Source organism: Somniosus microcephalus, unplaced genomic scaffold (assembly GCF_052327205.1).
Source record: "Somniosus microcephalus isolate GS21.2 unplaced genomic scaffold, FLI_Smic_1.0 scaffold552, whole genome shotgun sequence".
In the NCBI taxonomy this organism is placed as follows: domain Eukaryota; kingdom Metazoa; phylum Chordata; class Chondrichthyes; order Squaliformes; family Somniosidae; genus Somniosus; species Somniosus microcephalus.
The window spans coordinates 129,976-142,677 of record NW_028225739.1 but is presented as its reverse complement, the minus strand read 5'-3'; the positions used below and the strand labels follow the sequence as shown (position 1 = coordinate 142,677).

Sequence of the window (12,702 nt, the reverse complement as noted above, 5' to 3'; positions counted from 1 at the left end):
GACAGTGTAGAGTGAGATTTACTCTGTGTCTAACCCGTGCTCTACCTGCCCTCATGAGCAAATTTGGCTAGGGTAAATAAAATCAGAGAGTTAAATGCGTGGCTCAAAGACTGGTGTGGGAGACACTAATTAGTTTAAAGCCCTCTCTGCAGCCCTAGTTATTCGATTCACCAGGATTCTAGTCCCAGCACTGGCCAAGTGAACTCCATCCCAACGGAACAGCTCTCTCCTGTCCCAATACTGGTGCCAGTGTCCCAAGAAGCAAAATCCATTTCTCCGACACCAGTCTTTGAGCCACGCATTTAACTCTCTGACTTTTTTTTACCCTAGCCAAATTTGCTCATGAGGGCAGGTAGAGCACGGGTTAGATACAGAGTAAAGTTCCCTCTACACTGTCCAAGGCAATCTTAGATCTGGTCCTGTGTAATGAGACAAGATTAATAAAAAATGTCCTAGTAAAGGATCCCCTTGGAATGAGTGACCATAACATGGTTGAATTCCAAATTCAGTTGGAGGGTGAGAGAGTTGGATCTCAAACTAGCGTACTAATAAGCTTAAATAAAGGAGACTATGAAGGTATGAGAGCAGAGTTGACTAAAGTGGACTGGGAAAATAGATTAAGGTGTAAGACGGTAAATAAGCAGTGGTGTACATTCAAGGCGATATTTCACAACTTTCAAGAAAAATATATTCCACTGAGGAAAAAGGGGCGTAAAAGAAAAGACAGCCATCCGTGGCTAATAAAGTAACAAAGGATAGTATCCGACTGAAAACAAGGGCATATAAAGTAGCCAAACCTAGTGGGAGGATAGAAGATTGGGAAGTATTTAAAAGCCAGCAAAGAATAACTAAAACATTAATTAAGAAAGGGAAGATAGATTATGAAAGTAAACTAGCAAAAAATATAAAAACAGATAGCAAGAGTTTCTACAGTTATATAAAAAGAAAAAGGGTGGCTAAAGTGAATGTTGGTCCCTGAGAGGACGAGACTGGGAAGTTAGTAGTGGGGAACATGGAGATGGCAAAAACGCTGAACAAATATTTTGTATCAGTCTTTACAGTAGACGACACTAAAAATATCCCAACACTGGAGAAACAGGGGGCTATGGGGGGGAGGAGCTAAACACGATTAAAATCACTCAGGAGATGGTACTCGGTAAGATAATGGGACTTAAGGCGGATAAATCCCCTGGACCTGATGGCTTACATCCTAGGGTCTTGAGACAGGTAGCGGTGGGGATTGCGGATGCATTGGTGGTAATTTTCCAAAACTCCCTAGATTCAGGCAAGGTCCCAGCAGTTTGGAAAACTGCTAATGTAATGCCCTTATTTAAAAAGGGAGGTAGACAAAAGGTTGGAAACTATTGACCAGTTAGCCTAACATCTGTGGTTGGTAAAATGTTGGAGTCCATTATTAAGGAAGCAGTAACAGGACATTTGGATAAGCATAATTTAATCGGACAGAGTCAGCATCAGCATGGTTTTATAAAGGGGAAGTCATGTTTGACAAATTTGCTTGAATTCTTTGAGGATGTAACAAACAGGGTGGATAAAGGGGAACCAGTGGATGTGGTGTATTTGGACTTCCAAAAGGCATTTGACAAGGTGTACACAAAAGATTACTGCACAAGATAAAAAATCACGGGATTGGGGGTAATATACTGGCATGGGTGGAAGATTGGCCATCTAACAGAAAACAGAGAGTTGGAATAAATGGTTCATTCTCGGGTTGGCAATCAGTAACTAGTGGTGTTCCGCAGGGGTCAGTGCTGGGACCCCAACTCTTTACAATCTATATTAACGATTTGGAGGAGGGGACCGAGTGCAACATATCCAAGTTTGCCGACGATACAAAGATGGGAGGGAAAGCAGTGAGTGAGGAGGACAGAAAAAACCTGCAAAAGGACATAGACAGGCTAAGTGAGTGGGCAGAAATTTGGCAGATGGAATATAATGTTGGAAAGTGGGAGGTTATGCACTTTGGCAGAAAAAATCAAAGAGCAAGTTATTATCTAAATGGAGAGAAACTGCAAAGTGCTACAGTACAAAGGGATCTGGGGGTCCTGGTGCATGAAACACAGAAGGTTAGTATGCAGGTACAGCAGGTGATCAGGAAGGCCAATGGAATCTTGGCTTTTATTGCAAGGGGGATGGAGTATAAAAGCAGGGAAGTCTTGCTTCAGTTATACAGGGTATTGGTGAGGCCACACCTGGAATATTGCGTACAGTTTTGGTTTACATATTTAAGAAAAGATATACTTGCTCTCGAGGCAGTTCAGAGAAGGTTCACTCGGTTGATTCCGGAGATGAGGGGGTTGACTTATGAGGAAAGGTTGAGTAGGTTGGGCATCTACTCATTGGAATTCAGAAGAATGAGAGGCGATATTATCGAAACATATAAGATTGTGAGGGGGCTTGATCGGGTGGATGCGGGGATGATGTTTTCACTGATGGGTGAGACTAGAACTAGGGGGCATAATCTTAGAATAAGGGGCTGCCGTTTCAAAACTGAGATGAGCAGAAACTTCTTCACTCAGAGGGTGGTAAATCTATGGAATTTGCTACCTCAGATAGCTGTGGAAGCTGCGACATTAAATAAATTTAAAACGGAGATAGAGAGTTTCCTAACTGATAAGGGAATTAGGGGTGACGGGGAGCGGGCAGGGAAGTGGACGTGAGTCTAGGTTCAGATCAGCCATGATCCTATTGAATGGTGGAGCAGGCCCGAGGGGCCGTATGGTCTACTTCTGCTCCTACTTCTTATGTTCTTATGTTCTTTTTCTCTTCAAATATCTATAAAAGCTTTTACAGTCAGTTTTTATGTTCCCTGAAAACTTACTCTCATATTCTATTTTCCCCTTCTTAATTAATCCCTTTGTCCTCCTTTGTTGAATCCTAAACTGCTCCCAATCCTCAGGTTTACTGCTTTTTCTGGCCAATTTGTATGTCCTCTCCTTGGATCTTATGCTATCCCTAATTTCCCTTGTTAGCCACGGTTGAGTCACCTCTTTTGTTTTATTTTTATGCCAAACTGGGATGAACAAATTCTGTAGTTCATCCATGCGGTCTTTGAATGTTTGCCATTGCCTGTCCATCGTCAACCCTTTGAGTGACATTACCCAATCAATCCTACCCAACTTGCTCCTCAGACCATCGTAGTTTCCTTTATTTAAATTTAGGACCCTAGTCTCTGAGTCAACAAGTTGATTCTCCATCTTAATGAAGAATTCGATCATATTATGATCACTTCGACCCAAGGGGCCTCGTACAACAAGATTGCTAATTAATCCTTTCTCTTTACATAATACCCAGTCTAAGATGGCCTGATCTCTGGTTGGTTCCTCGACATATTGGTCCAGGAAACCATCCCGTAAACACTCAAGGAATTCCTCCACCACAGTAGAGGACATGAGAGGGGGGAGGGAGTCCCTTTAAATGTGGAAGAGGTGGGTGTCCCTTTAAAGGTGGCGGGGTGGATGTCCTTTTAAATGTGGAGGGGGTGGGTGTCCCTTTAAATGTGGAGGTGGTGGGTCTCCCTTTAAATGTGGAGGTGGTGGGTCTCCCTTTAAATGTGGAGGGGGTGGGTCTCCCTTTAAATGTGGAGGGGGTGGGTGTCCCTTTAAATGTGGACGGGGTGGGTGTCCCTTTAAATGTGGAGAGGCGGGGCCGCGCATGCTCATTCGGCCCCACCACAAAACGAGGCTACCAGTGCGCCTGCGCGGGGCCTCTGGGGAGAAGACGGAAGTCGACCCGTGTAAGAGGCGAAATCAGCGGCCGGGGTAAAGAGTTGGGGAATCGATTTAAATCGAGGGGGGGGAAGCGGAGAGCGAGATTATAAAGTAAAATACGAGAAAAACCAAACCTGAGAGTCGGGCGGGCGGGACCTCCGCGGACGCCGATCGGAGCGGATTGAGCTCCGCGGGGTGGCGGAGGGAGCCGGAGCAATCTGATTCTGACTGACGGGAGCGCTGACCAATAGGAAGAGGACTGAACTGGGCGGCCTAGTCCTCGAATCAATGGCGGCGCGGCAAGGGGGCGGGACCTTCCTCCCCGGGGCTGAGGCTGGGGCCCGGTTGTGACGTCATCACAAGAAGAGGCCATTCAGGGAAGAGGCTGCGGCCGTTCAATCCACTCTGCTCGGTGCCGGGAGGGCGCTGGGACGGTGCGGTTTGTATTTTATTTTTATTTTTCTCCCCGCCCGCGCTTCTCTCCGCTATATATAAAAAACACTGATAAAACTCACTTTCCGCCGCTGATCCGGACTCTCGCGGTTGCCCGGGCCGACCCAGAATCCGAGGCCCTGCGCAGGCGCGGTAGCGGCTCAACTTCGGGGCGGGGCCCGGCGGCGCATGCGGAGTACGGGGAGGGCGCGGCACCTGTTCAGAGGGGGCAGGATGATTGACAGGGGCCCAGGGGGTGTGCTGAGCATGCGCGGTGCGGGCCGGGCGCCTGTGGAGCAGGAGAGGGCGGGGCCATGGGGCGCATGCGCGGGGTCAGCTGCAACTTTAGCGTCACAAAGGGACCGAGTGTCTTCAAATCTCTCCCCTCTTCTAATTTCCTGTAAAACCAGTTTATAAAAGTCATCACTGAAAGTACATAGAAGACAGGACCCTGGCCCAGGGCCTGATTGACGGGAGCTTCCAACCAGTCCTCCAACCAATCGGGGAGCCCGAGGGGCGGGACTTGCGCCGGCTGATTGGGACAGAGGAGGCTGACGGGAGATTTAATTTAAAGTGATTTAATTTCCCGCCTGCTCCAACCGCCCACCCTGCAACGTCACGACGTCGCCGGCGTGCACTGACTGACACTGAGCTCTCCACCAATTAGCGAGGGGAGGCGGAGCCTGGAGGACCGACCGAGAGGCTTTGGTCCTCCAACCAATCGCGGCAAAGGAGGAGGCGGGACCTGGGATCGGCCCGCCGCCATTTTGTAAAGCGGCCTGGTCAGAATCTGTGATCCTGGGAAAGTTTATTTTTAATGTTCCTTTCCCTTTTACAGCTCAAACTAATTTTATTTTACAGAAGATACTTGTTTTAAACATAGAAACCTTGAAGATAGGAGCAGGAGTAGGCCATTTGGCCCTTCGAGCCTAATCTGATCCTAACCACCAATCCACTATCGCAGAACCATCTCCTGAATCTAACAGAATTAGACACACGAAATAGGAGCAGGATCAGGCTACACGGCCCCTGGGCCCGTTCCGCTACCCACAGGGCCATGACCGATCCGAACCTAGACTCGTGTCCAAATTCCTGCCCGTTCCCCGTAACCCTTAACTCCCTTTACTTCTAGGAAACTGTCTATTTCTGTTTTAAATTTATGTAATGATGTAGCTTCTACAGCTTTTTGGGGCAGCATATTCCATGGACCTACCACCCTGTGAGTGAAGTAATTCCTCCTCATCTCAGTTTTGAAAGAGCAGCCCCTTATTCTAAGACTATGCCCCCTAGTTCTAGTTTCACCCATCATCGGGAACATCCGCCCCGCATCCACCCGATCCAACCCCTTAACAATCTTATATGTTTCAATAAGATCGCCTCTCATTCTTCTGAACTCCAATGAGTAGAGTCCCAATCTACTCAACCTTTCCTCATATGTCCATCCCCTCATCCCTGGGATTAACCGAGTGAACCTTCTTTGTATGGACACCAAAACTGTACGCAGTATTCCAGGTGCGGTCTCACCAATACCTTGTACAACTGAAGCAATACCTCCCTATTTTTATATTCTATCCCCCTAGCAATGAAAGCCAACATTCCATTGGCCTTCTTAATCACTTGCTGCACCTGCATACTAACCTTTTGAGTTTCGTGCACCAGGACCCCCAGATCCCTTTGTACTACAGTACTTTCCAGTTTCTTGCCATTAAGATAATAACTTGCTCTACGATTTTTCCTGCCAAAGTGCATAACCTCACACTTTCCAGTATTGTATTCCATCTGCCAAATCTCTGCCCACTTACTTAGCCTGTCTATGTCCCCTTGCAGGTTTTTTATGTCCTCCTCACTACTTTCCCTCCCATCATAGTATCATCTGCAAACTTTGATATGTTACACTCGGTCCCCTCCTCCAAATCATTAATATAGATTGTAAAGAGTTGGGGACCCAGCACTGACCCCTGCGGAACACCACTAGTTACTGATTGCCAGTCTGAGAATGAACCATTTATCCCAACTCTCTGCCTTCTGTTAGATAGCCAATCCTCTATCCATGCCAGAATATTACCCCCAATCCTGTGATTTTTTATCTTAAGCAATAACCTTCTCAAATGCCTTTGGAAGTCTAAATACACTACGTCCACTGGTTCCCCTTTATCCACCCTATATGTTACTTCCTCAAAGAACTCCAGCAAATTTGTCAAACATGACTTGCCCTTCATAAAACCATGCTGACTTTGTCCTATTAAATTATGATTATCCAAATGTCCTGTTACTGTCTCCTTAATAATGGACTCCAAAATTTTACCTACCACAGATGTTAGGCTAACCGGTCTATAGTTTCCAGCCTTCTGTCTACTGCACTTTTTAAATAAGGGTGTTACATTTGCAGTTTTCCAGTCTGCCGGGACCTTTGCTGAGTCCAGGGAGTTTTGGAAAATTATTACTAATGCATCCACAATCCCTACCGCCACTTCCCTCAAGACCCTAGGATGTAAGCCATCAGGTCCAGGTGATTTATCCGCCTTGAGTCCCAATATTTTACCGAGTACCACTTCCTTAGTGATTTTGATCGTGTTTAGCTCCTCCCCCCCCATAGCCCCCTGTTTGTCCAGTGTTGGGATATTCTTAGTGTCCTCTACTGTAAAGACTGATACAAAATATTCATTCAGTGTTTTTGCCATCTCCATATTTCCCACCATTAATTTCCTGGTCTCATCCTCTAAGGGACCAACATTTACTTTAGCCACCCTTTTTCTTTTTATATAACTATAAAAACTCTTACTATCTGTTTTTATATTTTTTGCTAATTTACTTTCATAATCTATCTTCCCTTTCTTAATCAATCTTTTTGTTATTTTTTGCTGTCTTAGTTTTCCCAATCCTCTATCCTCCCACTAGATTTGGCTACCTTATATGCCCTTGTTTTTAGTCGAATACTATCCTTAATTTCTTTACTTAGCCACGGATGGCTGTCTTTTCTTTTACACCCTTTTCTTCTCAGTGGAATATATTTTTTTTGGATGTTGTAAAATAACTCCTTAAATGTACACCACTGATCATGTATCGTCTTACCCTTTAATCTATTTTCCCAATCCACTCTACTCAATTCCGCTCTCATACCTTCATAGTCTCCTTTATTCAAGCTTAGCACGCTTGTTTGAGATCCAACCTTCTCACCCTCTAATTGAATATGGAATTCAACCATGTTATGGTCACTCATTCCAAGGGGATCCTTTACTCGGACATTTTTAATTAATCCTGTCTCGTTACACAGGACCAGATCTAAGGTTACTTGCCCCCTGGTCGGTTCAGTTACATACTGCTCAAGAAACCCATCCCTAGTACACTCAATGAACTCATCCTCAAGGCAGTCCTGCCCAATTTGATTTGTCCAATTAATATGATAGTTAAAATCCCCCATAATTATAGATGTTCCCTTATTACAAGCCTCAACTATTTCCTGATTGATACTCCGTCCAACAGAGTTGCAACTGTTCGGAGGCCTATAGACTACGCCCACTAGTGTTTTTTTACCCTTATTATTCCTTATCTCCACCCAAACTGTTTCATTATCCTGATCTTTTGACCCAATATCATTTCTCTGTATTACAGTGATTCCTTCCTTTATTAACATAGCCACCCCACCCCCCTTCCTTCCTGCCTGTCCTTCCTGATCGTTAAATAACCTGGTATGTTTAATTCCCAGGCATTGTCACCCTGCAGCCATGTTTCTGTAATGGCCACAAGATCATACCCATATGTAATTATTTGTGCCATTAACTCGTCTATTTTGTTACGAATGGTACGTGCATTCAGATAGAGAACTTTCAAAGATGTTTTGTGACACTTAGTTCCTGCTTTTGCCCTTTTTATTACTTTACCTTTTACTCCATACCTTCTGCCCCTTCCTGACATGCTCTGGTTTTTAATTTCCCCTCTGCTACCTAAGAATGACACCTTCTCTGTTGTCATTTTTATTATTTGCTCTCTAGGAACCTCCCCCCCCACTAGTTAGTTTAAAGCCCTCTCTACAGCCCTAGTTATATGATCCGCCAGGACTCTAGTCCCAGCACTGGCCAAGTGAAGCCCGTCCCAATGGAACAGCTCCCTTCTGCCCCAGTACTGGTGCCAGTGTCCCAGGAAGCAAAACCCATTTCTCCCACACCAGTCTTTGAGCCACGCATTTAACTCTCTAATTTTATTCGTCCTAGCCAAATTCGCTCGTGGCTCAGGTACCCTTGAGGTTCTGTTTTTTAATTTGACCCCTAGCTGCTCATACTCCTTTAACAGAACTGGCTTCCTAGTCCTATCTACGTCGTTTGTACCAACGTGGACCACGACAACTGGATCCACCCCCTCCCACTGCAAGTTTCTTTCCAGCCCAGAGGAGATGTCCTTAACCCTGGCACCGGGTAGGCAACACAGCCTTCTGGACTCTCGCTCTCGGCTGCAGAGAACTCTATCTATCCCCCTAATAATACTAAAGCAGTCGATGCCAGCTCAATTAATCATTTTAAATCCCAGAGCGAGAGATTTTTGCTAGACAAGGGAGCAAAGGGATATGGAGCCAAGGCAGGTGGGTGGAGTTAAGACACAGATCGGCCATGATCTCATTGAATGGCGGAACAGGCCGGAGGGGCTGAATGGCCTCCTCCTGTTCCCATGCTCCTATTTACTCTATCAAAACCCTTCCTGTTTTGAACACCTCTATTAAATCTCCGCTGCACCTTCTCTGCTCCAAGGAGAACAATCCCAGCTTCTCCAGTCTCTCCACATAACTGAAATCCTCTGTGTATTTGTCGTGGGGCAGCAGGCTATAGCAAACAGCTTTCTTAAGAACATAAGAAATAGGAGCAGGAGCAGGCCATTCGGCCCTTCGAGCCTGCTCCGCCATTCAATAAGATCATGGCTGATCTTCTACCTCATCCCCACCTTCCCGCCCGATCCTCATATCCCTTTATTCCCCATGAGTCCAAAAATCTATCGATCTCAGCCTTGATTATACTCAATGACTGAGCCTCCACAGCCCTCTGGGGCAGAGAATTCCAAAGATTCAACACCCTCTGAGTGAAGAGGACATAAGGAGGCTACAAAGGGATATAGATAAGTTAAGTGAGTGGGCAAAGATCTGTCAAATGGAGTATAATGTGGGAAAATGTGAAGTTGTCCATTTTGGCAGGAAGAATAAAAAAGAAGCATATTATCTAAATGGTGAGAGATTGCAGAGCTCTGAGATGCAGAGGGATCTGGGTGTCCTAATGCATGAATCGCAAAAGGTTAGTATTCAGGTACAACAAGTAATCAGGAAAGCTAATAGAATGTTATTGTTTATTGCGAGGGAAACAGAATACAAAAGTAGGGAGGTTATACTTCAGTTATACAGGGCATTGGTGAGACCACATCTGGAGCACTGTGTACAGTATTGGTCTCCTTATTTAAGGAAGGATGTAAATGCATTGGAAGCAGTTCAGAGAAGGTTTACTAGACTAATACCTGGAATGGGCGGGTTGTCTTATGAGGAAAGGTTGGACAGGCTAGGCTTGTATCCGCTGGAGTTTAGAAGAGTAAGAGGTGACTTGATTGAAACATATAAGATCCTGAGGGGTCTGGACAGGGTGGATGTGGAGAGGATGTTTCCTCTTGTGGGAGAATCTAGAACTAGGGGTCACTGTTTAAAAATAAGGGGTCGCCCATTTAAGACAGAGATGAGGAGAATTTTTTTCTCAGATGTTCGTGAGTATTTCGAACTCTCTTCCTCAGAGGGCGGTGGAAGCAGAGTCTTTGAATATTTTTAAGGCAGAGGTAGATAGATTCTTGATAAGCAAGGGGGTGAAAGGTTATCGGGGGTAGGTGGGAATGTGGAGTAATCAGATCAGCCATGATCTTATTGAATGGTGGAGCAGGCTCGAGGGGCCGAGTGGCCTACTCCTGCTCCTAATTCGTATGTTCGTATGTAACCTGTGCAGCAGCTGGGGCCTGAAAATCAGCTTCACTGCCCCTGGGCTGGGAAAGGGGGACATGAGGCAACATTCTCCCTCTTACCCCTTTCTACACTCCTTTTACAGGGTTTTAGAAGTGGAGCATTTACAGACAGGAAGCTCAGACCGAACATCACGTCAAGAACAGACAGAGTTGCTCGATTCATCAGGACCTGATTCAATTGCTCCTCCAATCCGCTGGCACACCAGCCAGTTCACACTGATGAGAGACCTTTTTAAATGTTCTGAGTGTGGGAAGAGCTTCAAAATCTACAAGTACCTGAAGCAACACCAGTGGCTACACACTGAGGAGAGCCCGTTCACCGGCCCCGTGTTCCAGAAGGGATTCATTCAGTCATCCACTCCGATGATACACCAGCAAGATCACACGAGGGAGAGACCTTTTAACCCACTCCGTGTGTGGCAGGGATTAATTGCACCCTCCGTGCTGCTGAGACACCAGCTTGTCCACACCAATAAGAGACCGTTGACCTGCTCCGTGTTTTTGAAGTGATTCTCTCATTCTGCCACCCTCCTGAGACACCAGCTTGTTCACATTAAATGTTCTGACTGTGGGAAGAGATTTAAAAGGTCCCAGGATCTGAAGAGACACCAGCTGGAGAGAGCAGGAGAGATTCTGTTCACCTGCTCGGTTTGTGGGAAGAGATTCACTCGGTCCTCGAAACTGCTGGCACACCAGCAAGTTCTCACTGGGGAGAGGCTGGTGAAACATTCCGACTGTGGGAAAAGCTTTCAAATGTCCCAGGAGCCGAAGCGACACCAGCTGGAGACAGCAGGAAAGAGGCCATTCACCTGCTCCGTGTGTGGGAAGGGATTCACTCGGTCATCCAGCCTACTGACACACCAGCAAATTCACACTGGGGAGAGACCATTCACCTGCTCCATGTGTGGGAAGGGATTCACCCAGTCATCCAACCGACTGACACACCAACGAGTTCACACTGATGAGAGACCATTTACATGTCCTGTCTGTGGGAAGAGCTTTAAAACCGCTGGGAATCTGAATCAACACAAGCAAGTTCACTCTGATCAGAGACCATTTACATGTTCTGACTGTGGGATGAGCTTTAAAAGCTCCGAGAATCTGAAGGGACACCAGCGAGGTCACACTGGGGAGAGGCCGTTCACCTGCTCCATGTGTGGGAAGGGATTCACCCAGTCATCCAACCTACTGACACACCAACGAGTTCACACTGATGAGAGACCATTTACATGTCCTGTCTGTGGGAAGAGCTGTAAAACCGCTGGGAATCTGAAGCAACACAAGCAAGTTCACTCCGATCAGAGACCATTTACATGTTCTGACTGTGGGGTGAGCTTTAAAAGCTCCAAGAATCTGAAGGGACACCAGCGAGTTCACACTGGGGAGAGGCCGTTCACCTGTTCTGTGTGTGGGAAGGGATTCACTCGGTCCTCAACTCTGCTGCAACACCAGCGAGTTCACACTGTTCTGTAGCGCAGGGCCCTGGAGAAAGCTGGGGTGACATGAACATGGAATGGATGATTGTTTTATAAATTCTTGCACTGTTGTTTAATATTTAAGACTGTTGTGCTGATGATTCCCTTCTTTTGACTGTTCATGGTGTTACGTAGAATGTACAGCACAGAAACAGGCCATTCGGCCCAACTGGTCCATGCCAGTGTTTATGCCCCACACCCACTCTATTTCAATTAACCCGATCAACATCTCCTCCCATTCCTTTCTCCCTCATGTGGCTTCCCCTTAAATGTATCTGTGCTGTTCACCTCAACCACTCCTTGTGGTAACGAGTTCCCCATTTTACCACTCTCTGGGTAAAGATATTTCTCCTGAATTCACTACTGGATTTATTAGTGACTTTTATATTTATAGCCCCATAAATATGATGAGATTTTGTTAAGCTGCCCAGTATGTTGTTGTACTTTGTCTTTTTCTGATGAATGAAACATTACTGAGCCCCTGTACCTGTGTTATGGGATGAAGTGCCAGACAAGTGAAGGCACAACGTCTGGGTGTGAATCTGATAATAACCTCACGGACCGTGTAGGTGTGATAACCAGATGGGCTTGTGGTTATAGTCTGGCCACAGATGGACTAAATTCCCTGAATTAGCAGGAGTTCAGGAGGCGGCCAACAGATGGGTCCAAACAATCCCATTTCCTGAGCGGTAACCAAGCTTGTGTATAAGAACAGGCCACTTAAGCCGTTGTCAGTTGGAACAGACTCGAGAAGATCGCGCGCGAATCCACTGTACTTCTATTCTCCAGATTGAGGGAATTATCACCCGATCTGTGTTATGCAGCGATCTTAATAAAGCCTGGAGAGACAACTTGTGTTCTTGTGAGCTTGATTATCTGGCATCTGAAACCCTGGGACTCCCGATCATTAGAGTCAACCTCAGTATGTGGAAAGGGATTCCCTGGTGTATCCCACCCGCTGACACACCAGAGTGTCCACAGTGTGACTGCGGTGGGTCGATTCCACTGTTTCCGATGCCTTCAATCACAGGCATGTGCGGCGCAGTTAAAGGGACATCGACTGTCACATCCTCTTCCCTCGGAGT

The 12,702-nt window shown here is 46.2% G+C and overlaps 1 protein-coding gene across 3 annotated transcripts; it reads left to right on the top strand.

Moving 5' to 3' along the window:
* The first annotated feature begins 3,675 nt into the window (after positions 1–3,675).
* LOC147081481 (uncharacterized) lies at positions 3,676–12,451 on the top strand. 3 transcript variants are annotated; one of them, XM_085980794.1, is made up of 2 exons: positions 3,676–3,779; positions 10,226–12,451. In XM_085980794.1, the coding sequence occupies exon 2, from the start codon at positions 10,896–10,898 to the stop codon at positions 11,613–11,615; it is 720 nt and encodes a 239-aa protein (XP_085836920.1). In that variant the 5' UTR covers positions 3,676–3,779; positions 10,226–10,895; the 3' UTR covers positions 11,616–12,451. The 3 variants fall into 3 exon arrangements, with proteins under 3 accessions (XP_085836920.1, XP_085836921.1, XP_085836922.1); XM_085980795.1 differs by having other exon boundaries at positions 3,682–4,162; XM_085980796.1 differs by having other exon boundaries at positions 3,691–3,754.
* Positions 12,452–12,702: the final 251 nt, after the last annotated feature.